Source organism: Pseudorca crassidens, chromosome 2 (genome assembly GCF_039906515.1).
Source record: "Pseudorca crassidens isolate mPseCra1 chromosome 2, mPseCra1.hap1, whole genome shotgun sequence".
Classification (NCBI taxonomy): domain Eukaryota; kingdom Metazoa; phylum Chordata; class Mammalia; order Artiodactyla; family Delphinidae; genus Pseudorca; species Pseudorca crassidens.
Genome location: NC_090297.1, coordinates 184,425,466 through 184,451,635, shown reverse-complemented (window position 1 = coordinate 184,451,635; position 26,170 = coordinate 184,425,466). Strand labels below are relative to the sequence as shown.

Genomic DNA, 26,170 nt, shown 5'->3' with positions numbered 1-26,170 from the left:
CTGTAGAAACTTTCTTCCTTAGGAAATGCATCTCTGAATGCAGCGTAGCTGAGGGGACCCACCTGGAGTGACCCACCCACCTCTGGAAACTGTCTTTTCCCAAAAGGGCTGTGTTTCCATCCCACATGCTCTTCTAGAACCTTGCCACGGTGCACATCAGGAGGCGGGGTCTGTGTCCCCTTTCCTTGAAACTGGGTGGGGCTTTGAGACTGTCAGCAGAGCACGAGGGGTGGGGTGGGGGTGGAGTTCTGTTCTGCACCTTCTGAGGCTGGTTGGCAAAAGGCCAGACAGCTTCCTCCTGGCTTCCTCTCTCCCAGGACGCTTGCCCTCGTGGCCCCGCCTGGCCGCCTGGCGAGCTTACACGTGGGGGTCCCCGCTAACAGTCCAGCCGCCAGCCAGCACCAGCTGCCGGCCACGTGAGCAGGAAAGTCACGATGACCCCAGCTAGCCATCACCTGACTGCATCACATGTACGGTCTGAGGAAGAGCTGTGCAGCTGAGCTCATAAACCCCAGAACCACGAGACAGAAAAGGGAGTGACGGCTGCAGTTCAAGCTACTGAGCTTGGCGCGACTCGTTACGCAGCAGCAGGTACCAGTCTGTCCACTTCCGTGTGGTCCCGCTCGTCAGCGTGCGCAGTAGCTCAGGTAAATCTGTCCCGGATTCCTGCAGGGGAGCCTCCCTCCTGAGCCCCCAGTGCTCTTTGCTGTGCCGGCCTCCTGCACCCCGTCCAGCGCCCGCATGTCCCCTGGCCCTGGGAGGCCCCGAGTCTACAGCCCAGTGCTTGGCACAGAGGGGGTGCTTCTCGGAGGAGGGGGAAGACGATCCCGGGGAGACAGGAGGGCCCTGAGCCAAACAAGCTTCCACTACCTTCAAAGGCCTTTTTCTCTGACCAGCGTCCCAGGACTTTTGGCTTCTCTGCTAGGAGCCTAGGATGTCTCAAGTGAGAGTCAAAAAAAATTTAAGTAGCAAGTGACCCCAGTGGACAAAGGATGAAGGTCTGCTTAAGCTAGGAGGTCCCTGAGAGTGTGATTCACAAATTGGCCGGCAGGTGGCAGTCTCGCTCCTGGTTCTTACCCTGCAAACTGGAATGAACGCTTTGGTGCTGGAATTCGTAAAACATAAAAAAACAAAGTAAAGCCAAGCACCTCTCCAGGCTAGGCGCGTGTGAGCTACGAAGGAGACGGAGCCACAGCCCTGCCCTCTGCGGCCGTCCTATAAAGAGTAAACTCTGTCTCTTGAGCTCATCTTGGATTGCCGTCCAGCCCTTTCTTCTGTCTCGGGGTCCCATTTCATACGATTGACCCTGATGGACCAGAGGCGTCAAAGCTCTTGCCTAAAGTTTGGTTATTTTCAAGCTACTCACAGCTTACACGTCTGCTGTCTGGCCGGATGACCACAGGGAAGTTGGAGGGTCCTCGACAGGAGGACAGGGAAAGGATCAGAAGCAGAGGAGGCAGGTCTGCCGGAGAGACTGCCCGGCCACACTTCTCCCCGGAGCTGCCAGGCCCCGGGCCCTCCTTTGCCGTCTCCCGGTGCCTCCTGTCTCCCTGCCCACACCGGCCTGGTGTGGACGCAGGCTGCTGAGAGGGAAGCGGCCTCACAAGGCCATCGGGCCAGGGGGCGGGGAAGGGGAAGTGGTGGATTTAACTGAAAGTTATACAGCCTGTTTCACAACACCCTGAGGACCCAGCCGCGGGCCTCCCCCTGAGGAATTTCTGAATCACCTTCCAAGCTCCCTGGAACATTCCTTGTGGTTCACAGTGTAAAGGGCAGCTTGAAGATGGGAACACGTTTCCCTGTTGGAGCCCCCATAGTACCCTCGTTCCTCTCCAGGTGGATTTCCCCCTTTCTTTCTTCCAAGCATTTTATCCTCCTGACGTTTACACATGGACTTACCTGCCCTTTCTTTTATCTTTGGCCATCAGGCTTATTTCTCCTGCAGACCCCGAGAGGCTCTGGGACTCCTCCTCGGGAAACATGAAGACAGGGACTGAGGGTCCCGGTCAGGAATGCGGGGCCATCCCTCAGCCCCCTGTCACAGCCTCAGCACTGCACAGCCAGATCTGATCCAGGGAGATCCAGTGAGATCCAGGCAGATCCAGGGAGATCCCGGGAGACCCCCCGGGAGATCCAGGCAGATCAATCCTGGGAAGAGCCTTAGAGCCACCCCAGGCCCCTTGCTGGGCTTGTCAGTCCAGGGTCCACAGAGGCTGGCAGGACACCCTTTCCAAGAACCTCTGTTTCTCTTACTGTAAATAATTTTCAACATTATCTTCTTATTAAAACAAACACAGGCATCTGTGAAGGAGAACGTGAAATTTAAACAAACTTTTATAATAAAACCGAAGACTTCAGAGCCCTGGGAGCGACGGATCCCGCCAGCCCTCGAGCTCCCGGGAGCAGCGCGTCCCCTCTCTGCTGGCAGGGGCACCTCCGCGGGAAGCTTTGCGAGTGCGGAGCTGGTCCCAGCCCTCGTTGCACACACGAGGAAAACCGGGGTCTGGATCGCGGTCACACGGTCACCGAGCTGGTTACCGCCCAGTGGTCCCCTACGTGCAAAAGAGGTGAAAACAGCCCTACAGCCTTCAGCCACTGGGGAGAGTAAGGGGGGCTGCTGGAAAGACCCCCATGGGCAGCTGGTGCTCGGCACTTGTTTGTTAGTATTGATATCATTTATCCTCAGTCTTGTCGGGACGTAATAGACATAGGGCACTGTAGAAGTTGAAGGTGTGCAGCATAATGACTTGCCTCACATACATCATTATCAGGATAAATTCAGTGACCATCCGTCATCTCGTATAGCTAGAATAGTAAAGAAATAGAAAACTTTTCTCCTTGTGATGAGAACTCTTAGGATTTACTCCCTTGACAGGTTTCCTGTAACGGACAGCAGCGTTCACTGTCACGTTGTACGTTACGTCCCTAGTACTTATCATCTTCTACTGTAAGTTGGTACCCTTTGGCTGCCTTTATCCAATTCCCCTCCCACCACCCCCTGCCGCTGGTACCCACAAATCTGATCTCTTTATCAGTTTTTTGGGTTGTTTTTTGAATCACGATGGACCAACAGCCCTGTTAGCTCCTGGTGCACGACACAGCGATTTGATATTTCTCTGCATCTCAAAATCCTCCCCGTGATCTGTCTGGTTGTCATGAATATTATTTATTTATTTGGCCATGCTGGGCGGCATGCGGGATCTTAGTTCCCCGACCAGGGATTGAACCGGGCCCTCGGTGGTGACGGTGTAAGGCCTAAGCACTGGACGGCCAGGGAATTCCCCATATTATTATTTTAAACGCTTGGTGACGAGCTGAGACTCACAATACAAATTCAGCCCTGCTTCCTTCAGAGTGTCTTGGCCCTGATGATCCAAGGGCTTTGCTCTTCCTTGGGTGTCCGTCTCAGGCTGTGAAACGGCCGTGACCACCCCCAGGCATGTGGACAACGTGTTCATCTGCGTCTTTCCTCCTCGACCCACACGTTTCCTGTGCGCCCGGGCAGCTCCCGGCAGAAGCTCAGCCCTGCAAGCGCTCACTTTCTCCGGGAAAACTTCCTGACCCTGTGCTCCCCCCCGGAGAAGAATAAAGCATGCAGGGCGATCACATGGCCTGGCTTGCCTGGGACAGTCCTGCTGCCCCAGTGTCGTGTGGACACACCCCTGTGCTCTCCACTCAGCAGCCGCCCAGGAGTCAGGGCTCAGGACACAGCCACCAGTTTATGAGGTACTCCAAGAGCCTCCGGGAGAATCCAGGCGTGACTGCCTTTTCCTGGACCTTCCCTAAGGATGTTTCACAGCACAGGTTGGCTGTCCTCCCTGGGGAAATCCATCAGCAGCCCCATTGCCCAGACAGGACAAACCCAGACCAAAGAAGGACAGGCACGAGTCTGCCTTTTTGTAAAATCTTGGGCAAGACTCCAAGGCTCCTCTCTCCGGGGTCCAGGGAACTGAAGGGAGACGGGATACCCGCGAGCCCACCACCTCTGCACAGCGAGCCCGTGGCCTCTGACGCCAATGTCGTTCGGCAACGTCACGGGCCTGTTGATTTATCGCGCGCGTGGCGCGGGGGTGACCGGGAATCATTCTGGGTTCTGCTCTTACATCTTGGCTGGGTCAGATGAGAACGGCCACCCAATCTGCGAGAAATCCTGGTCGGTGCTCCCAATCTTGGGGGACCCTGTTTGTCTGGACAGCCCGGCCCAAGGAAACATGTTTCTTAGGGTAGAAAGTAAGAAAAGCCTAGATAACTATAATACTCCATTTTCTGGTTTATGAGATGCTCGACTTTACTCCTGGAAGAGTTGGTTCAGCCACCTGGGGCTTTAAATGAAGCCTGTGAGGGTCTGAGGCCTTGATACCTGTCCAGCCTGGAAGACGTGGCAGCTGCATCTGTGGGTGACCTGGGGGAGGGGCGACCAGCCGCCCAGCAGACCTGCCCCCAGTTCACTGCCTTGGGCAGAAGGACGCTTCCTTCTCACAGAGACGCTGGAGCCCAAGAGAGCAGCAGAGGGTGACACACAGACAGGCGCACAGCGGACACAATCACAGCGAAAGGGACACCGAGGATCTGGGTAGGCCCTGCTCCGTCTGCATCTGCATTCAGTGCAAATGGGGTAATTCAACCTGGAGAACTAGAGGGAGTTTCCTTTTGACTTAGAAATGCAGTGAACAAGCTACAAAAACTGCAAAGTAGAAGGAAGTGCTTTGTCTCCCAAGGCTCTCCCAGTCCTGGGAGCACCAGTGTCTCAGATTTTCATGATCCTCCGGGTCCAGACCCATAAGGCCCAGAGGGCAGTGCGCCTTGACTGGGGCGGGCAGGACCTTGGGGGGAGAGGATGGTACCTTCCTTTAAAGCCTGGCGCTCTCTGCTCCCTACCGGGCCCTCCCGGCCAGGCGCCCCCGGGAGCTCCTTCTCTCTCCAGAGCACTGGGTTTCTGAGCTGTACCTGCGTCCAGGAAGGAGGTGTGAGCCTCTCCGCCCTCTGAGATGCCGGCAGCGGGCTTGCAGGAAGGGCTGGGAGGTGGCGAGGGCAGCCCACCCACCCGCAGCTGCCCCTGGTCAGCGTGGCGAGGCCCAGACAAAAGCCCAACTGAAGCGCCCACTCCTCAGAGCTGCTGTCTGGGGGTCGGAGGGGGGCTCCTTCTTTGGATAGCAGGGGAGATTGGGGCAAGCTGAGGGGACAGAGCTGTTTGGGGGGTTACACTCATGGAAGGGCACTGCTGAAGGCTTACTAGGCCTATACAATCTGTTCCCCCCGCCTCCCCCCCACCAAAAAAACCCCACTTCCGTCTGGATTATACCCCCTTCACAGATGCGGAACCTGAGGCCTGGGGGCGGAGACCAGCTAGTACACGGAAGGGGCGGGCTCAGAGCTTGGCCTGTCTTACCCGGCGCCCCCGGGACACCTGCCACCAGGACACCAAACGCGAGACCACCTCCCGTCCCCCCACACTTCCTCTTGTGTCAGAAGTTTATCAGGAGTCCTATCTCTTGGATCACGTGTGTCTCCACCCTAGTATTAGGCTGCCGGGAAGCCCTGAGAAGTTCCGGGCACGTGTGAGCCGCTGCTTCCCCCGCGGCGGGGCGCACCGGGGGTCCCCAGGGCGCAGCCGGGACGCCTCGGGCCTGGGGGCCGCGCTGCGGGACTGCGCCGTGACATCAGCGACGGTGCGGTGACATCGGCGCCGGTGTGGTGCAGTGTGCAAAGCCCACTGGTTGGCGTGGCCCGGACACGCCCTCCCCGAGCGGAACAAAACGCCGCGCGGGCCGGGCGCGCCCAGCCCCGCTTCCAGAGCGCTGCCGTGCCGGTCGCCCGCCCGCCGTCCGCCAACCGCCGCGCGCCCAGCCGCCGCCAGGTGAGTGCGCCCCGGCCCCGCCGCGCGCAGGGCGCCCCCGGCCTTCCGGCCCCGCCGCCTCCCGGGAAGCTGCGAGGAGGGTCGCAAGGAAAAGGGGCGGCCGGGGCCGGCGCGGGCCGCGGAGCGGGGAGAAGTGGCGGCGGTTGGTTCTCTTTCCAGGAGGCGCGGGACTCCTCCCCACCCCGGGCTCCCGGGACACAAAGGGTCCCCACGTGCCCCTGACCCGGGACGGCCAGTTTCCCCACCACCTGCAGGTCCCGCGGCGGGACAATCGGCGATTCTGCGCGCGCACTGAGCTCATTGTACAGCTGGGGATGAGGGCGGCCGTGCCACCCCCCGCCTGCCCCCTGGACAGCGTGCCGAGGGCAGGGTGGGGGAACATCTAGGTTCAGGGCCCGCCTGGGGCAGCTGTGCCCCGAGCCCAGGTGTGAGTTTCACCCTTAGGAAAGGACCAGATGGCAGCCGTCCCCGGTCACCCACCGCCACGTTCACACCCACCCCTCGCCCCTTGTCTTGGCGCTGCGTGGGCACCATCACCCCAGCCTGAAGGAAGCCACAGTGTTCGGTGGCCTCAGTCCCTGAGGGCCGGGGAGCAGGAAGGGGCTGCTACCAGCACACTTGAAGCGCGCTGCAATATGTTACCCAGCAAGCCCCCTCGAGGCAGGCGTCGGATCTGCTCTCACAGGCCGCAGAATGCCATGCGAACGCCTGTCCCATTTGCTGTGCTCTAATCGAGACCTGGGTGTAGGCGGGAGGGTGCGTGGGCTCAGCCCTTCCCCAGAGGCCTGGGCTCCGGCCACCACCCCTGCTCCTGGGCGCGGATGGATGGGCAGACCCCTCCCAGCTGCGAGGGCTTCACCTGGGGATCCCGTCCCAGCGGCTCCGGGAGGTCCAGCAGGCTCTCTGACTGACCCTGAATGCCCAGCCGACCGGGGACAGGGGGCTTCGCCTCTCACGCTCAGCTTCTTTGCGGGGCGGTACGGAGAGGGCACGACACAGGCCCGGAGCCCAGAGGGGCCAACTACTGCCTTGTCCCTGGGCCTCGCCCCAGCCTTTCCCCTGCCCACCCCCCCACCCCAGAAGCTGAGGCGGCTGGAGGAGCTGGCCGCCCCTCTGTCAGCTCAGCGTGCAGGCTGGGGTGTCCCAGTGGGATCTGGGCGCTGGGTGTTGTGCCCCTGCTGCTTCTCACTTGCAGCCTCCTGCTGCTCATGGGGGGCTCGGGCTCTCTCCAGAGAGACTGTCCTTGTGGCTGGATCCAGCCCTGTACTGCCCACAGCCTCCCAGGGAATGGCCCCGTCCCGCGGGGAGGAAATCCGGGCCGGGGACAGGCAGGCGGGGAAGGAAGTTTATCCTGCAGAGGGTGTGCTGTGGGCCAGGGAGGGGGAGGGGCCGCACTGCCTCTGTGGAGGGTCTGAGGGGTGAGGGACGCAGAGGCGAGACGGCGCCTGTGCTGCAGCACTGCTAACAGAACGTGAAGCGTGGCAGGGCCACGGCCTTTGCCTCTGGGCCGTCCCGCACTTGCCTTCCCAGCCCAGGTGTTTTCTTTTCTCAAGGCAAACGTTTGCCTGCTGGTGAGCTGGTGAGCCCTCCCTGGCCAGGAGCGTAGTGTCAGCACTTGGTTGGCGAGCGGTAAATATTTGGTGAATGAAGCGGGTAGGAGTGGGCGGCTCGCGGAGCTGCCCTACCGGACACGTGTGAACCTTGCAAACGGGTGCTCCGGTGCTCGCCGGTGCCCCTGTGCGTGGACTTGAGGCCCAGGTCAGGGAGGAGAGGGACGGTCTCTATTTACTCTGGGTCTCCTGGTGGGAAGGCAAACTGGGAAGGCTTTTCTGTGAAGCTGCTGGAATTTAGATATTTCTGTAAGCTGGCTTATTGTGAAAAGTCGGCTTGAAGAGGACAGAGGAATCCTGCATTGAACATTTTGAGGTGCTGGTGAGAATAAAGGTCACCGGTTGCCACCACGCGGGCGTTCTGGCAAGTAAGAACTGGACAAGCGTCAGAGCTGGCCCTTCCCAGAGAGCACAGTAGGCAGATGTCTGTGCTTGTTGGGCCCCAGGGACTGGCCTGTATCCGCCATGTGTGTGTTATCTGGGACAGTCTGTGAGGTGGGGCGGACGCTCCCCATTTTACAGACGAAGAAACTGAGGCTCAGAGGTGATGAGTAACTTGCTTGGGGTTGCAGCTGCCATTCAGACACAGGCAGACTCCTTGCAAACCCACGCCCAGTCATTCGCGTTACAAAGAGCTTTATGGTGGCTCATAAACTACTTAAGGAAGATGTGGCTTCGCAGAGTGAACGAGGATGGAGTCCCGTTAGAACGCACGACCCCTAGGTCTTCCCTTTGCCGCATGGATGGAGAGGAGGAGGGGGCCCTTCTGGAAGTCGGGGCCTGGGTCCCAGGTGATACGTTTTCACCAGGTCTGATGCGTGTTTGAATTTTGGTGCCGGGTGTGCAGGAAAGAAAGGAAGCCTGGGAAAGAGCCTGCTTGAGGAAAAGACACACACACACACACACACACACACACACACACACACACACACGAGCTGGGGGTGAGTCGGGGAGGTGCTGGGTACCTGCTGGAGCAGCTGTGCTGCGGTTTCCTGTGGGCAGGAATTTCTGTGGTGGTGATGGGGCCGCACTACGCAGCTACCCAGGAATTTGTCTGACGTCAACACTGAGTGATTCCCATGTATGGTAAGGAGTGTAAACACCGAGGCAGCTAGCATTTCCACCTCTTCCCAGGGGACGGGAGGCACTGTCTGATTCCTGCAGCGACAGTGGATCACAGGCTCAGCCCCCACCCCACCCACCAACCCGGCAAGCACACCCTCCTCTGCAGTGCCCCCCGGCTGTCTATACAGGAGCCGCGGGGGCAGGGGCTTCCCGAGACGTCAGTTGCAAACAGCCTGTTTTATGAGGTCTAAGGGCTCGTGGGTTTTGGTTTTGCTTTTTAAAACTGAATCCAGGAAGATCGTTCAGACCTTTCCAGCATGGGTAACCAGTTGTTACTAAGGTGACATCGTTCCAGATAAAAGCAAAGACACTTACCTGTTGGTCAGCCTGTGAGACCTTGTTATGATATAGGACTTCCTGTGACAGTCTGGAAATACTTAAAATGAATTCTAGACCCCCATTTCTACCTTGGTTGACCTTTGGACTTCTGAACCCCGGGGGTGGAACGCTCTGTTATACGAGGCGCTGGGGGGCACGCGCCAGCCCAGCCCACTGCCCCACGAGGGCCTCGGGGCCTGGACTTGAAAAGACAGAACTCAGAGAGGGAGGGAGAGAGGGAGCCAGGTGACTGTCGAGTTTTGGGAACCGTGGGGTCTGGAGGGATCACAGCGCAGCGGTGCCGGCCGGCTTCTCCCAGAGGCTGAGTCACGTGCAGGGTCCCCAAGAAGTCCCGTGGAGCTCAGGCCGGGCTTGTATCGCATGTTGGCCCTTCGTCGCCCCAGCAGTGACCGTTCCTTTCAAGGCAGGACTGTTTGCCAGGCTCTCAGATGGTACCTCTAAGACCTGGGCTCTGAACCCTGAGCGGCGGGGTGCCCCCGCCCCCTGCCTTGGCTCCCTCCTGACGTCGGTGCGGGGAGGAAGGGGCCGAACAGCGAGGTGGAAAGGGTGACAGCTCCCCTGTGTACCTGGCTGGGTACCACACAGCCAGGTGATTCTAAGTAGGCAGGCACCTGACTGCGTGGGTGGGGACCTCAACTCTGTGCCCAGAGGTCACCCTTTGGCCCTGGGGGGCAAGAGGATTTGGAACGGGAGAGGTGGGGATTTTCCACTGGGGAAATGAAGCCATGGCATGGATTGTCGAGTCAAACCGCTGATCTGAGGAGAGGAGGCCTTCCCTCAGACGCTGGGAGCCCGCGGTGAAGGGCGCAGCGTCTCTGAGATGGCTTCTGAAACCTGAAACCTGACCACACCGGGCCGTCGCCTCAGGCCGACTTTCACAAGATGTGGGGTGCACGTGGGAGTCTTGCCCTGTGTCCGCTTCTCCCTCTGCTGCCCTGCGAGCCCCGTCTTGGGTCTCTGCTCTTGAGACAGAGGATCTGATGAGACGGCTGCCCAGGAAGGAGGGGGCAGCACGCCGAGCCTGTCACTCGTCGGAAGAGTTCAGTCCTGGGCTTCTCGCTTCCGACCAGCCCTGGATCCTGACATTTCCGGCAAATAGCTTCCCGGGTACTTCCAGCCATTCAGCAGAAAATTGAAGGCTGGTTGCCTGTCGAGATTGTCGACATGTGAAGTGGGAGGAACCAGAGCTCTCTGGAGGAACCCACTGCAAACCCAGAGTGGCTGATGTGATCACAGGGATAGCAAAGCTTCTTGGTCCCCCAGAGCAGAAGACAAAAGAGTTAAGACAAGTCTCTGCTTGCATCTGGGGTGCGGGGGTGACTACACCCCAAGGAAGGGCAGGGCACTCGTCCCTAAGTCAGGGATTCTGGGTCCCTGTCTGGCGTTGCTACTTCTCAGGCCTTGCTGCTCCCAGATGCGGCCTGGCTGGGGAGGGGAGCGGACATCCGGCCCTCGCCTGGGCCCGCCCTGCGGGTGGTCGCCAGGAGGGCGCCCTTGCAGCACACCAGGCCCTGGGGCATCGCTTGATAATTTCTTTCCTGATCCTCAGAACAACTTAAGGGGTCAGTGGATGGTCCGATTTAGAGACAACCACATCAAAGCTCAGACAGGAAAGTCGCTTGATCGTTCAGCTGGGAAGGGATGAATCCAGGTCCCTTTCTCCTGACCTCTGAACTGAGCCGCCTGAACTCTGACCCAGAGAACATCTCTCCTCCCCGTCGGCTGCAGGGCCTCTGTCCTCAGAACTGAGCAGGCAGCTGAGAAGGAGCTGGGCATCCCTATAGGAGCTCCAGAAGGTCTGAGAAACAGTTTCCTTTTAAGGCAGTTGGGCCTCCTGTCCGCGGAGTCCGGCTGATGAGAAGACGGGGCTGGTGGGAAGGAGGCGGCCGGGGCTCCCCCAGCTGAGACTCCCCCCGCCCACCCGCAGATCCCTCAGAGGGGTCCTCACGTGGGTGGGGGGTGGGGAACCTGTCCAAGGCGCCGGGCCCTGTCCCTTCTCTGGGCTCCCGAAGGGGACCCCCACCAAGTGGCCTGGCTGAGGAGTGGCCCAGCCGGGAGGCGCCCCAGGCAGATTTCGCCCATCCTGCCCTGCCCCTGGTTCCCTGGGCCCTGCTGGCTGTGGGCCCCTGACCCGGAGCCAGGGAGAACAAGGGCGGCCTGTTGGATATGTGGGTCTCCACGAGGGAGAAGGGCTTTTGTGTCGGGAACAAAACACTGCTGGGAACAGCTCCCCACCACGTGGTCGGGGAAGCCTCCTCCCTTAGGGAGGAGCCTCCCTAGGGGCTGGAGGACGTCCCCTGTGGGTTCAGGGGGTGGAAAGCAAGGTGAGGATGGAGCCCGGGCGTCCTGGACGCCCCCCGAGTGCAGCCCCCTGAATACGATGGTACCAGCACAGTGACTGGGTGGCTGGACCCGGCTGGGTCCCAGTTCTGCTTCCTACAGCCTGGTGACCGCAGGGGGCTGGCCTGGCCTCCCCAGCCCTGTGTCTTCATGTGTGTCACGGGCGTGTCCCCAGCCCCAGGTCACCAGGAGAAGTGGATGGTGTTTGCAGACTGCCCGGCACACAGTAGGTCAGCAGACTCAGGGCAGGCTCTCTGCCGGGTGCCGCGGGCAGGGGTTTAGGGGTCGCGTCTAGTCACCTCGTCGGAGAAGCTGCATGGCTCCGCGTGAACCAGAACCTCTCCCAGGGCTCCCTGCCCAGTGGCCGTCCCGGTGCCGCCCCGCAGGGACTGGAGTCGCCAGGTGGCTCAGGGGTCTGGGCTCTGCCCTGAGCACCTCCCTGGGGTCGCTCGGTGCAGCCGTGCCTGCCTGATTAGAACGGGGCTCTGCAGCGAGGGCGGCGTGGGGGACGGTTAGGCGGGCAGTACCGACCTTGCTTCTCCCACCCGACTGTCCTTCCTGGTTTGCAGCGCCCAGCTCTGGCTCAGCAGGGCAGAGGGGCCAGAGGAATGGCGGGGCCTCAGAGGCCGGGGATGGGGCTGGCCCTGGGGCTCCAGGAGCTCGGGCCTCGTGGGTTATTTGAGGAGGCAGAGCGGGGCCATGTGCGGTTCGAGCGATCCTGTCCTCTGGGGGTGTGGGATGTGCGGAAGCCTGATGAGCTGTGGACGGTGCAGAGCCCGGAGGGGAAGGCTGGCCCTGTGCAGGTCAACGGCCAGTCCAGACCCATGTGGGTGAGGACGGTGGGCCTCCGCCCTGCCCAGAGGGCTTCCACATGCCTTGCCCCAGCCTGGGGCAATTAAATCACCGAACCTGAGGATGTGTGAGGGGCAGGCGGTATAGCAGGAGACAGAGCTGGGAAGGTACTTGGGGAGGCTCTCTGGGTGAGGAGTGAGCGTCCCCTTCTGTGCCAAGAAGGTCTGGGGTGGGGGGCGGGGGTCGGCTAGGAAGGGGATTCCAGAAGCAGGGTGGCCGGAATTGTCCTCTCTGGGGATGCATTCAGGTGTAGGGTAACTGGCTTAAACGGCAGGGGAGCTTCTTAGTTTGTTTAACTGGAGAATCCGGAGACTAGTCAGCGAGGTGTCTGGCCTTGTTCTGTGGCTCAGTGATGTCAGGGCGGCTCCCTTCCCTGCTGTCAGCTTCCTCCCGGGACGGCTGGTCCCCCTTGGAACCACACCCCCGGAGCCCATTGCTCCCCCTTCTCACTCAGGGGAAGGGGGCTTGCTTCCAGGACGTTCTCTCTGAAGATCAGGATGTTTTCTTCTCCGGAGTCCCCAAGACTCCCTTCTGTCTCCTTGGCCTGAAATGCATAGCTGGCCCATCCCCAGCCGGTAACCCGGGCTGGTCAGCTTGGGTCCAGGCCATGCGCGCTGGCTGCAAAGCAGGGCGGCTCCCGAGCAGAAGGGGACTGGAGCGTGGTGCTCCCTCCCAGGGGGCCGTGGGCCAGCTGAGTGAAGGTGAGTGGGGAGAGGCCCGGAGAGGAGGGGTGTCAGGGTTTGGGGTGAGCAGGTGAAGGGGGCACAGAGCAGGTGCGGCCGAGAGAGGAGAACTGCTCCCCGTTCTAGGGTTTGGGATAAGATTCCTCAGTGCTGGAGAGAATGGCTGGGGTTCCAGCAGCAAAAAACGGACAAGTCGGGAAAAAGAACAAGTTGGAGAGGAAGGGTAATGAGTTCAGGTGGCTCGTGTTGAAATCGAGGTGCTCATGGACCATCCAGGTGGAGGTTCTCCCGTGGAACCGGGTGTACGAGCCTGGGCTCGGGGCAGAGGTCAAGGTCAGCGATGAATGGAAGTCCTTGGCAGGGGTGACCTCGGGTGCAGTGGGACCAAAGGAGACGTGGGGGGAGAGAGGGACCAGGGTGGGGCCAGAGGAACCCCAACTTTCAGGAAATGGGAGGACAGAGCAGAGGCAGTGAAGTGGACTGACTGGTCCACTCCGGCAAAGCCTTGCTGGAGATTCCCACGGTTCCGAAAATATTTCAGCCTCGGAAGCTGGCGTCACCAACACCCCTTCCCCACGTGGAGCCTGCTCTCGTCCCTCACGTACCCACTGAGCATTGTGAGGGCCTCGGGCTCTGCAGAGCTGGATGGAGGGCATGGACCAGCTGTGGCTCTCAGTATTAGGGGAGCCGATTTATTGAACACCTGTATGAACACCTGTGTGTCAGGTGCACACACCTGTACAAACACGTGTGTGCAGGGGACTTGGTAGTGAACCTCGACTGGACCTTCTTCTTGAGCGGAGGCCTGTGTCCACTGTCCGGTGGGGCTGGGGGGGGGGAGAAATTTTCCTCCACCCTTCGAGCTTCTGACTGGAAAAAAATTAAATTGACACGAGACAGATGAACAGGAGAAAATCAAAGTTCAAGAACATGTCTACATGGGAGAGACCCAGGAAACCTGAGTAACTCCCCAAAGTGGCTGAAACCCTCCCCTTAAATATCATCTTCCGCTAAAGACAAAAGAGGAAGTTGGGGGTTGTGGAAGGCGACTTACCTGGAGATGGAAAAGCAAATGCTCGGTGAGCGAGTTTGCTGAGCCAGCAGACACGATGGGACAGAGCGGACTCTGGTCTCCAGGCCCTGCCGACCCTCCCAGCACACCCGGCCCGTATTCTTTGCAGAGATCTCTGGCGATAGCTCTGTTTGGGGAACAGGCCCTCTATCGAAATTCTTTTAGGCAGTTGGAGGAAGGTCAGTTTCTTCCTGAGTCTGTTGGGCCTTGATTGTTTTCGGCTTGAAATAATCTGCAGGACAGAGAGACGTTTCGGGATGGCAAGTTTTGTCCCCATCACCCATCTTGTACCCGCAGTCGCCAGCGCCCCCCATAGAGCCCCCCCACCCCAGCCCCGTGCGCTTCTGTCCAAAGAACTGGAAGGGTCGCCGTCCCCCGGCAGCCAGGCATCTGTTGAGAGTGGTTGAGATGGGCCTTCCCTGATCTCGGGCTCTGCGGGCATCTGTGTCTGCCGCTCGGGCTCTGACCTGCGGGGTCGCCTCCCCTGTGCCTTGGATTCCTGCACTAATAATCGTCACCGCACACTCAGCACGTGCCAGGCACTGACGCGCCTTTGACGCGCCGTGTCTCACTGCATCCCCGGAAATGATCTGTGAGGTAGCTTTTGCTTTTATCCCCGTTTTACAGATGTGGAAATCAAGGTTTAGAAAGACCAGCTACCTTGTTCAAGGTACACACAGCCAGTGAGTGGCAGGGTCAGGACTGGACCAAACCCATCTGGCATCAGGACCCCAGCTCAGAACCAATACCTAGAGCATCGCAATGTTGTCCCAGGCCGCCTCCTTCGGACTCACCTGGGTGCTTGTTAAAAATTCACGTTCTTGGGGCTTCCCTGGTGGCGCAGTGGTTGAGAGTCCGCCTGCCGATGCAGGGGACACGGGTTCGTGCCCCGGTCCGGGAAGATCCCACGTGCCGTGGAGCGGCTGGGCCCGTGAGCCATGGCCGCTGGGCCTGCGCGTCCGGAGCCTGTGCTCCGCAGCGGGAGAGGCCACAACAGTGAGAGGCCCGCGTACCGCAAAAAAAAAATAAATAAAAATTCACGTTTTTGTACCTCATCCTCAGAGGTCATGATTCATCGGGTCAGAGTTGGCGCTGGAAAATCTGATTTTGCAAAAGGCCCCCACCTCCCCCATTCTAATGGACTCGTAACTGGGCCCTATGTGCCTACCTCCTGGTTTAAAAAAGAATGGTTTTATTTGTGAGTTGTATCTTATATACAAAAGAGTGCATAAAACCTGCATATGTGTGGTTCAAAGAATAATTACAAAGGGAGCCTCTGTGTGATAACCGCACGTGGCTGGTGCCTTAGCAGACCCCTTGGTGGCCCCCGTTTTCTCTCTTTGAGGTAACGAATCTAAGACAGTAGTTTGTGATACTCATTGCCTTGCTTTTCTTTATAACTCTCCCACCCATGGGTCCCTCCCTTGACGATAGAATTTTGCCTGCTTGCAGGCCTGACACAGATAATTTGTGTTTTATGAGTTCTAGCTTATCTGCTTCTTTTGCTCCAAATTCATCTTTGTGAGATTCATCCCTGCGGACGCACGTAGCAGATGGTTCGTTGTTACTGCCGTTATGGCCTGTATCTTGTGCTTGTTGTGTATCCTTTAGAATGCCGGGCACGGGGCTGAAAACACACCGGTTGCTCAGCGATTACCTGTGGGCTCTGGGGTGGGAAGCCCCCAGGTTGCCGTTCTGCCCCCCCAGCTCCCCCCTCGACCTCTGTCCCTGGCCTTTCTGTTGTGGGCCATCTGTGTCTCCATCTCCCCGGGGGAATTAATTCCCGTTTCCGCGTCCACTTTCAGAATGCCGAACTGGGGAGGAGGTAAGAAGTGTGGGGTGTGCCAGAAGACGGTGTACTTCGCTGAAGAGGTTCAGTGCGAAGGCAGCAGCTTCCACAAATCCTGCTTCCTGTGCAGTGAGTACGCACCCCTCCCAGGCCCTGCTGTTGCCATGGGGACCGGATGGGGCAGTCAACACCCCGGGAACTGGCCCCACGGGAGGTAAACAGCTCGACATTTGGCTGGCATGCAGCTGGGCGGGGAAGCACTTCAGGGCCTCTTTGTTCCTCAGAAGCTGTTTTCTAAGGGGAGGGCGTGAGCTGGCCTGAGCCGGAGGGGTGGCGGAGGCGCAGGGGCTGAGGGTGGTGGAGGCACAGGGGCTGAGCCGAGCAGGGAAGACTCGGCGGGGGAAACTTCCCGCTCACTCTCTCTTCTTTCTCTCCCTGCCACAATCCTGGCATTTAAGCGGAAGATACTTTTAGCCCAAAGTTTCATCAGGCTTTGGACCCAGATTACCCCTTGTTAAATGGCAACAGAAATCACAGATGCAGGGGACAAACTAGTGGGGAGGGGGAGGGCAAGAGAGGGGAAGGGGATTATGAGGTCCAAACTACGATGTATAAAAAAAATAAGCCACAGGGATGTATTATACAGCACAGGGAATAGAGCCAGTATTTTATAACAGCTATAAGCGAATAACTTTAAAAGTGGTGAATCACTATGGTGTACGCTTGAAACTTATATAATCCTGTACAGCAACTATATTTCAATTAAAAAAACATTTTGTCAAGGCAGCAGAGGCAGCACCCTCAGGGGAAGCTGCGTCTAGGGAGGAGCTGGGCTCCCCCCCCACCCCCGCCACCCCCCGCCCCTGCAGCCCAAGGCCTTTCCCCGCACTTCCCATCCCCGCCTGGAGCTGGGCTCTCACCCTGCACCCCCACCCCTGCAGCCCCGAGGCCTTTCCCTGCACCTCCCATCCCCACCTGACAGTCTGGGGTAAGAGGAAGGTGAGCTGGAGGAATTTGGTCCTGACAGCCGGACCCAGACCGGCTGCTGCAATCACAGCCTGGATGAACAGGAAGCCAGGCAGTGGCCACCATCCATCCGGGAGCTGTCGGGTGGTCCGGGGGACGCAGGGCATGCAGAGGCCGTGGTGCTGCACTGGCCATGGGCTGGGCCGGGCAGCCTTTCAGAGCTCCCGGCCCAGGAAGTGGCGGATGGAGGGAGCCTCCCCATTTTCCTGAGTGACGGGGTTCATAGCGACAGAGCCGAGGTTCTGGGTTAGAAGAGGTGACCTGCGTTTTCCTTGAGCCCAGGCAGAGGGGGAGGCAGGGAATTGGGGGGTTAAGCTCTAGGTTTCAGAACCAGTTGGTCAGGGTTTGGATGTGCGTTCTGTTTTTGTTCTCTGCGTGGTGATGGGCAGGTTACAGGGGGGATAACAACACCTACCTCATGGCGGCGGGGGGGATGGGGGTATGAGAATGAACAGGGAAGGGGTTCGGAAAACAAACAAAGCAGTTGGAGCAGTTGTGAGTGTTCAGTAAATGATAGCAGCTCCCCAACACACACACACACACACACACACACATGCTCACACACACACATGCTTACAACGCACACACACATACACACATACCCACATACACACCACACACACACACACACCACACACACACACACACACACACACACACACACACACACACACACACACACACACACACACACACACACACACGGCCCTGGTGTGGCTCAAGGACCCCTCAACAGCGGCTGACATCTCAGCCTGTCTGGGAGGTCTGGGAATCGGGCCCGCGCCCCCGCCTTCACACGAGCAGAGTCGGGAGAACTTGGCCGCCTTGCTTCCAGGAGCTCGTGGTCCAGAGCAGGGTCCAGACAGGCCGAGGGCCGCCTGCTCCCTGGATGAGCATCAGATCCCACCTGCTGTGGGCGGAGCAGCCAGAAGCCCCGTCCAACACAGCCACACCCTCCGGCCTGCAGAGACTGATCAAGGGCTGCCAGTGGCCAACAAGCTTGGGTGGGGCCTTTGGCGTCCAGCCCGGAGGAGGCCGCCACCTGTGGCGTCGTGTAATCAGCGATTCCCTGCACTCAGGACTTTGCGAGCTGCTTAGTTTTTTCAGAGGGAATAAGAGGCTTTGGCCCTGGCCAGGGAGAGGGTCCAGACTGCCGGCCCCAAGGACCCCTCTCTGTCCTCAAATGTTGCTTTAATCACGGACTGAAACGGGCCAGCCGGGCGGGGAGGCCTGCAGGCCTGCCTGTGGAGGAGTGGCCGCTGGCCGGGCGGTCCAGGGAAGCCAGGAATGCGGGGCGCGGGGGGTGGTACAGGAAGGAACGGGCAGGCCTGGGGCAGGGGTGGGGTGCAGAGGACCAGAAACAGTTGTGGGAGGTCAGGCTGGGGAGCGGGGCGGGGAGGTCTGCTGCAGGACTACCGTAGCAGCTACAGGGCAGCCTCCCGTGTCTCTGGGGTCTCCGGCTGCGGCCGAGTTCCTGGACACTGGAGCTAGAGGATGTCCCCAGTCTGAGCATCTTCACAACCTGCTGATTCTCGGGGCCTAGAGCAGCCTCGGGCGCGCAGGTGTGTTTACGAGTGGGACGAGGGTCACTTCTTTTTCAGTGCCGTGGGCCTAAGTGTCCAGCTGGAATCAAGAATGCAGAATCACCCTCAGAATCAGGGGACCTTCACTCCAGAGGCAGAGAAAGGCCAGCAGGGTGTGGGCCTGGGTGGCATCAGGGACCTCAGCCCCTTGCTGGCCAGGCCTGGGTGAGTCCCCGAGAGAAGGTCCTCTGACCGTCCTGGTGCTTGCCTCTGGTTCCTACTCAGGTTGGCATCCACGATCCCTTTCCTGGGGCCTGGGCTACGCAGGACGCTGCCCTAGACGGCTGGGGAGAGCAGCCTCCTCCCTGGGCTCGGCGCACAGGGTACAGCCTGGTGGTCTGAGGAGGGGCCGCCAGTCCCCATCCGCAGGCATCCGCAGGCAAGAGGGCTCGGCTCTGCGGGGACCTGCCCCGAGGCTGCTGCTTCTCCGAGCTGTAACGGCTCCCACCTGGGGCACGTCAGCCCTGGGGGAAAGCAGAGCAGGTCTGGCCTCTCCCCGAGGTGGCAGCTGCTGGAACTGGGCTGCTCCCCAGAACCCGGAGCACCGGGGCACTCTCAGAGCCCTGCACGCCCCCAGCACCAGCATCGCTCACCCGCAGGCTGTGGTCCCTCGCCCGGCCCACCCGAAAGGGCTTCTGGGCTGGCAGGGAAGAATCAGGCCTGAAGGTCAGGCTGGGCTCCGGCCGGGCCCTGCTTTGGCTGGTTCTATGAGCTGGAACTTTTCTGTGGGCCTTGGTTTTCCTTCCAGAAACAGAGAATTACTGTCTTGGGGTGGGGTGAGGGGGCCCTGGCCTCTCACCTGGGGCTGCCTCTACCCTGTGGCGTCTGGAGTACATTTTCCCAGCAAATGCACACAACCAACCCGTACTTAAGTTTTTCTGTTTGGTTTTTGCTTAACATGGTTTGGTAGAAATTGATTCAGGCCTTCCTTCAGAATTCCCCTTAGTGGAGTTTCTGGAGGAGTCTGCAGGTGCCCAGACTGGACAGGGGTGGAGGCCAGAGGCCAGGGCCTCTGGGACAACGAGGCAGAGCGGAAGCGGCAGCGAGGTCGGGGTGTCCCCCTATAGAGGCTGGGGCTCAGGTAGGGGGCCGTCTGGAGGGCTCAGTCGTAGACCCTGGAGTCTCCTCTGGGCTGAGCCCCTGGGTCTCCTGCTGGCAAGGTCGCTCTGAGGAGACCTCCGTTCCTCTCGCCCTTCTGTCTCACTTGCTGCCTCCCCTCTGGTCTTGGAATTTCCAGGTCCGCTTGGGTCTTACGGGAAGCAATTCCAGGCCAACTTCCCACCCGAGAAGGAATGTTGGAGCCCCACCCCCTGCTGTTCCCGGGAGCCAAGCCCTAGGGAGGCGGTGGGAAGATCCATATTTGGGTCCCCCGAGTGCCGTAAGGACGTGGGGATCTCGGGCAGGACCACAGGGTCCTTATTTAGTCTGAAATCTCAAACCTGAGCCCTGGGGGCAGAGAGCCGGCCTTTAAAGGCAAGGGGATGGCTGGGAATTCCCCGGCGGTCCAGTGGTTAGGACTTGGTGCCTTTACTGCCAAGGGCTCAGGTTCAGTGCCTGGTCAGGGAACTAAGGTCCCATAAACCACACAGCGGGGGGTGGGGGGATCTGAAGGCGAGGGGATGGCGAGCTGGCCAGAGCTGAGCGGAGTGCCTCTGCAGGGAGGAGAGGCCGGCTCCTCCAGGGCTTCCCGGGAATCCATCTTCAGAAGCACGTGTTTGAGGATGTGGTCCAGGTGGACAGACTGAATCCCAAATCTGAGGGCCTTCGTGGGACCCAATTAGAATCATAGGCCGAGACCTAAAGAAGCAGGGGAAGTCGGGTCTCTTGAGAGAAGGACTTGGGGGTTGGAAGCCGATGATATTTGGAGGCCTGGCCCCCCGCCTTGTGTTCCCACGGCACTAACTCTGTATCACACTATAGGAGCAGTGGACGTTTATGATGCCCTACTGTGCACAGGGTACTGTGCTAAGTACTCCCCGGGTGAGGGCTCATTTAATTCTCACAGCCACCTTTTGGGGGAAGGCTGTCATCCGCATCTACCAGGGGACACGAGGGCTGGGAAGGGGCAGGGAGAGAGATTGGGCTCTAGGCAGCTGACTCTCCATGACCCTGGGCTCCGGACTGTTTTACTCTGGGTCGCTGGACACAGCCCTGCTCTGAGAGCCACAGGAAGATACAGGCGGCCCGCAGGCTTTCCAGTTTATCCCATTCCAGTCTCTTAACCTTGGAGTCAGGAAGTTCTTCCCAGCATCTGACTTCAGTCCCTCCCGTGGCAAAGTGATTCGGAGATTAGAAATTGCAGATCTTGCTGTCGTGTTGAGCACAACCTGCATCTCATTTCAAAGCCCGCCATGCAGGGGGCTTAATAAATACGGCCCTTCCCCTCGGGGAGCCGGCACTTCCCCGGCAGCCCTGCCCCCAAGCCTGTAGGGGTGTCCCTTCTGGATCCCGTCGCTGGAGGCAGGAAAGCCCCGCCTTCCTTCCTTTCTTTTTTTCCTCTTCTGTCAGGACACCACGTGATCGGTCTGTCAAGAGCAGAGTGAAGGTCCAGCAGGCTTCCTGGGGCTTGGGGTCAGTCTAGGCTCTCGGCTACTGAACCCGGGGACTTCTGAGGGTGCAGAGGACCAAGGAAGGCCCATGCGGTTCCTGGTGGGGGGCGGCTCGGCCAGCATCCTTAGACCCCCTCCTCTCTCCTCCCAGCTCCCTGGCCATCCTGACCCCTGTCACCAGGCTTCTGAAAGATCGGGATATTACGTGTGCAGAGTCCCAGAGAGCGTCGGCTCTCGGGGTGCTTGCAGCGAACCGACTCCCCGTACCCTCTTTCCTCTGCAGTGGTCTGCAAGAAGAATCTGGACAGCACCACTGTGGCCGTGCACGGCGAGGAGATTTACTGCAAATCCTGCTATGGCAAGAAGTACGGGCCCAAGGGCTACGGCTACGGGCAGGGCGCGGGCACGCTGAGCACGGACAAGGGGGAGTCGCTCGGCATCAAGCATGAGGAGTGAGTACGCCCCTCCCAGGTGGAGAAGCACCTACTGTGTGTCAGGCCAGGCAGAGGAGCGGGGGTCCAGCAGGGAATGAAGCAGGCCAGGCTCTTCCCTATACGGCGGAGCCGCAGCCCATATTTTCATGGGCGTCAGAGCTGGGAGGGGCCCTAGGAATTCCTGGGTCCCGTCTCTTCTTTCCACAGATGAGGAAACCCAGCCAGTCTCGGTGACTTGCTGGGGGCCCCTACAGGCAGTGAGTGTCCGAGCCAGACCAGCTTGCACCCCTGCTCACGGGGGCGTCAGTTCCCTTCCCCGGAATCACGGGGTGTCACTAGGTCCCCAGCACCCACTGACCACTGACCTGCTGTGAGTGGAGGTGCTGGCGGCCAGCCTGCCAGCTCCTTGGCCCTGGGGGTGGGGGGGATGCACGGAAGTGATGGATGAGTTCCCACATTTCGGCCAAGGTCACTGCCCCAGTGGGGGTGACTGGTCCACAGATTTCTCCTGGAAAGACTCTTACAATCGGCAGGCCGAAGGAGTCGGGGACAGAGGAGGGCAATTCCTAGCAAACGAGGTGTTCTGGGACTCCAGTGTTTCAGCTGGGGGGCTGAGCAAAGTCTGACGTGCCGGCGAGAGTAACACTGTGCCCGCCCTTGGTGTGTCCATCTGTAAAGTGGGAGGTGACCCCACAGGACCTGGCAGCCGCGGCCTTGTAACAGGCTGGGCCAGGTGGAGGCGGGGTGGTACCCACACGGTGCCAGACCCCCGCCTGTACTGCTGCCTGTATGTCATGTCACCGCACGTCCTTCCCCACGCAGGGGCCCCAGCCACAGGCCCACCACCAACCCCAATGCGGCCAAGTTCGCCCAGAAGATTGGTGGCTCTGAGCGCTGCCCGCGGTGCAGCCAGGCTGTCTACGCCGCCGAGAAGGTGATTGGTGCTGGGAAGGTAAGGAGGCTGCTGGGCCAGGGTGGGTGTGGGGACGCGGGCGGGCCAAGCCCCTTCCTGAAGCATGGCTTCCGGAGCTCTGCGAGTGCGACCCTAGCTTTGCTCAGCCAGCCCGAGCCGTGGGCTGCAACTCCCTCCCTTCGTTTCAAAGCCCACCGTGAAGGGGAAACCTTTGTCCCCGTGTTGCTTGTCCCCTGTGGCTTCTGGTCTCCAGGGGGCTGAATCCCTCCCCGCTCGAGCGTAACAGCCTCACCCCTGGTGGAAATGATTTTTAAGCGCCTACGGGCACTTCCTAGGGAGCTGCCAATCTATGGGTCTCTCTAGAATCAGGGGCCGCAGACCTCTCAGGGTGCGTGGACACAAGCCCTGAAAAGAACATGCATGTGGGATCCTGTCTCTCCCTGGGAAGGCGATCCACAGCGTGCGTCAGATTTTCAAGAAGATTTGTGATCCAGAAATGTTAAGAACCACTTGAAAATCCACGTACATCCTGTGTCAGAGGATGTGGACTCAGAAACCCACCCATGTCCCCGCAGGGCGGAGCTTCCCAAGGTTCAGGCCTGTCACGGCCTCCTGGGAGGCGATCTTTTCTAACTGCCTCGCCTGCCCTTCCCCCTCGGTATTCCGATAGTAGCCGCCCAGGTCACCGAAGCACAGTGGGGTCCCCTCCCTCAGAGAGGCTGTGGGCAGGGGTCGGGATTTGCAGCCTGGGACCAGCAGTCGGGGACCACTGAAGGGACATATTCAGGATGGGTGCCCAGAGCGGGTTTCTGGACCTTCACACGAGGCTCAGCTGGGCTCACACGGTCAGCTGTGCGGCCACGGGGCCTGGAGCCTGTCTGCAGCTTCTCTGGACCTGCGTCTTGGCCTCCAAGGCTTTTCAACCTTGAGGAGGGGCCGGGGGGGGGGGGGGCGGGTGGACGGGGAACTCACGCGTAGGACAAGTCTAGACCCAGCACTGGTGCCTGCTGGGGGGCTGGGGGCGCCAGGGTCTGGAGGCAGGAGGCAACATGCGCGGGTCTGGCCGTCAGGAAGCCCGAGGGCAGGCAGTTTCCTTTCTCATCTCCACCCCAGGCACGGGCAGCCGTTCGAGGGAGTCTCTTTGCCCTTAAAAGGCCTTGTTTTGTCCCGTCTGCTGCTGCTGGCCTCTGGCTTTCCCGGTTCTGCAGAGCTGTCAGCCCGCTTGGCTGTGCTGCCGGAGCTGACAGCTGATCCGGGCTTGGCAGGCCCCCGCCAGGGGTGCAGCCCCAGGCCACCTTCCCTGGGGAGGCTGCTGGCTGTGCTGCCTCTGAGCTCCTCGTAGCAGCACGAGGGGCTTCTGTGGCCCCCCAGGGAACGAGGCTCCTTGGCCTTTCCCTGCGGGTTCAGCGTAGCTCGTGGACCATTTCTCCTTCCAGTGGTGCCGGGCGCCTCCTCTGTGCCAGGCCCCTGCCCCGCTGCGCCACCCCTCCTGCCGCGGTGACGGCCTTTGGCCAAACCAGGCACCTGTTCTAGGATCCAGAGGCCTGGCGGATCATGAAAGCCCGCCCTGTGGCCAGGCTGCATCTGTCTGGTCCTCACATCCGGCTGCGAGGGCGGCAGCGGTCTCCCCGTGAGGGGTGAGGAGGCCATGCACCTGGAGGTGATGCCAGGGCGGGTCCGGAGCCCTCGCCCGCTCCAGTGGTCCCGGGCACAATGGTCCGGATGAGGCTGGGCCAGCCCTGACGGTGGGAGCTGGGGAGCGGCTGCCTTGGTGGTGGTCCCACCCCTGGCCTGCTGCCCCTGCCCACCCAGCACTTTCTCCAGGAGGTGGGGTTAGGGTCCCTCCAGCAGTGGACTGGTCGGCCTTCACGAGTGCTTTCATCACGTCTAGGGGAATGGCTGGGATCAGTACTAACTGCTTCCTTCCCTCCCCAGTCCTGGCATAAGTCCTGCTTCCGGTGCGCTAAGTGTGGCAAAGGCCTCGAGTCCACCACCCTGGCCGACAAGGATGGCGAGATTTACTGCAAAGGTGGGTGGCCCCTCTCCCACGTCTTCCCTTCCTGGGGGTCTGAGGGGCAGAGGGCCGAAGGCCTTGCTAGATGTCGGCCCCTTCCGGGCCTCGGAGTCTGTTCCAGAGCGTCTAGTGCGACACTTTCCCGTTAGCGCTGAGGGGGAGCCTGGGGGAGGAAGTGACTTGGCCAGAGTCACGGGCAGATCGGGGCAGGCTGGGGCAGAGCCTGGGCTCCAGGCTCCCGGCCCAGAGCTCTGACAGCAGATGACGCTTCTCCCGGGATTTCAGACACAGGGGAATGGCCACACCGTGGAGCCGGGGACCTCCTCGCTGTTGGAGTTGACAGGGAGGGGGCAGCGCTGGTGGGCCTCTATGCTCCAGGGGCCCGGCCAGGCGCTGCGGTTGTGGAGGGCCGGGAGGTGTGGCCGGGGCGTTCTCACCCGTCTGCTCTCTCTGCAGGATGCTATGCCAAAAACTTCGGGCCCAAGGGCTTCGGCTTTGGGCAGGGAGCCGGGGCTCTGGTCCACTCTGAATGAGCCTGCCCGTCGCGAGCCCACGCCTGTGCTTCTCATCACCACCCCTTCCTGGCAGCCTCACGACCTCCACGACTCGTCCTCCCTTCAGCCCTGCACGCGTCACTAAGGACTTGAACTGGGGTGTCTGGCTCCCTTTGCTTCGGTCGTCTGCCGGAGGCCGCACCCCTGCAAGGTGCTCCCTCCCCCTGGGACCTGCCGCCCATCACTAGCAGGAGGCCTTGGGGTTCTGGGTCTCTCCCGGCCCTGCCCCACCCCGCAGACCCCTGTCCTCAGCCTCGTAGCTGCATGTCCGTCATCAGCGGAGCCCGGCGGGCGGGGAGCGGGACCGGGTGGGGTGGGAAAGGCTGTGCTTCTTGTCGGGGAGAGGGGCTCCCTGGAGTCCCTCAGAGCCGGCCTGGGGAGTCCCAGCTTGGGAGTTCCTGGGGGACACACAGGCAGGCGCACACCCCAGGGGCCGCCTGCCCCGCTCGGCCTGGTGCCTTTGAGACTGGGGGCAGGTGTCTCCCCACTCGGGCGGAGAGCAAGCCAGGCCTAAGGGCCCCAGAGTCAGGATGTGGTCTGGCCTCCCCAGGCTCGTGCTCCCTGTTGGACGGGGACCCTAATGAAACACTCCAGCATCGCTGCACTGTCAGAGGCCCAAACCCCAGCCCCGGGTCCTGAGGCTGCGGCTCTGTCCTTAGCACGCCTGCCTGACCCTCAGACGTGGAGGGAGGTACGCGCAGCCTGTCTTCACCTGGACACCCTTCCCCTGCCCCCAGCCTTCTCCAGCGACCCCTCTCTGGGCACGCCACCCACCCCGTCCAAGCCCCCAGGTCCAAAGCAGCAGGAGGGTGGGGAGGGGCCAGGCCCCGCTGCCCCGCAGGGACGGAGCGGGGCTGCCCTCTGGACCGCGGGCTGCAGCGCGGGCTCCACTCAAGCTCATTCCGCACCAGTCAATAAAGCTGTCAGAACAGAACTCTGGCGCCCTGTCCTGCTCTGGACCCCCGTGGGGCTGGGCTGGGACTTGATGGGAGCCACCGCAAGTTAGCAGGAGGTCTGGTGGGAAGAAAGTGGCCGCTTCCTGCTGTGCTGGGGCTGCTTCCTCCCTGGCGTCCGTTGTGACTGAACCCGCTGTCCCGGAGTGACCCGACCAGCCCAATCCTGCTGCCACATCTGGGGGTGGGAACCGTGTGGGCTTGGAATTTGAGGGGCTCAGCAAGGCCCCCAAACCGTGCTGAGAACTTTTCCCAGCTTGGAAAGTCACAGAGTGAGAGGGAAACTCAGCCAGAGGAATGTGCATGTCAAACCCAGAAAGCTGACTTCTGCCCAGGAGGCAGGCAGTGGGGTGAGGGCTGGGAGTCCAAGATCAGGTCCAAGCTCGCTGCCGTCGGGCAGGGCCTGCTGCCTGGCTCACAGACGGCCGTCTTCTCACTGTGTCCCCCTCCCCCCCACCCCGTGGCGGGAGGAGCTGG

General features: G+C 60.5%; 1 protein-coding gene across 2 annotated transcripts; it reads left to right on the top strand.

Annotated features, from left to right (window-relative positions):
- Window positions 1-623: 623 nt before the first annotated feature.
- CSRP1 (cysteine and glycine rich protein 1) lies at window positions 624-25,674 on the top strand. 2 transcript variants are annotated; one of them, XM_067729882.1, is made up of 6 exons: window positions 624-647; window positions 15,684-15,796; window positions 21,109-21,277; window positions 22,082-22,211; window positions 24,108-24,201; window positions 24,643-25,674. In XM_067729882.1, the coding sequence occupies exons 2-6, from the start codon at window positions 15,685-15,687 to the stop codon at window positions 24,717-24,719; spliced, it is 582 nt and encodes a 193-aa protein (XP_067585983.1). In that variant the 5' UTR covers window positions 624-647; window position 15,684; the 3' UTR covers window positions 24,720-25,674. The 2 variants fall into 2 exon arrangements, with proteins under 2 accessions (XP_067585983.1, XP_067585984.1); XM_067729883.1 differs by lacking the exon at window positions 624-647 and adding an exon at window positions 5,699-5,857.
- Window positions 25,675-26,170: the final 496 nt, after the last annotated feature.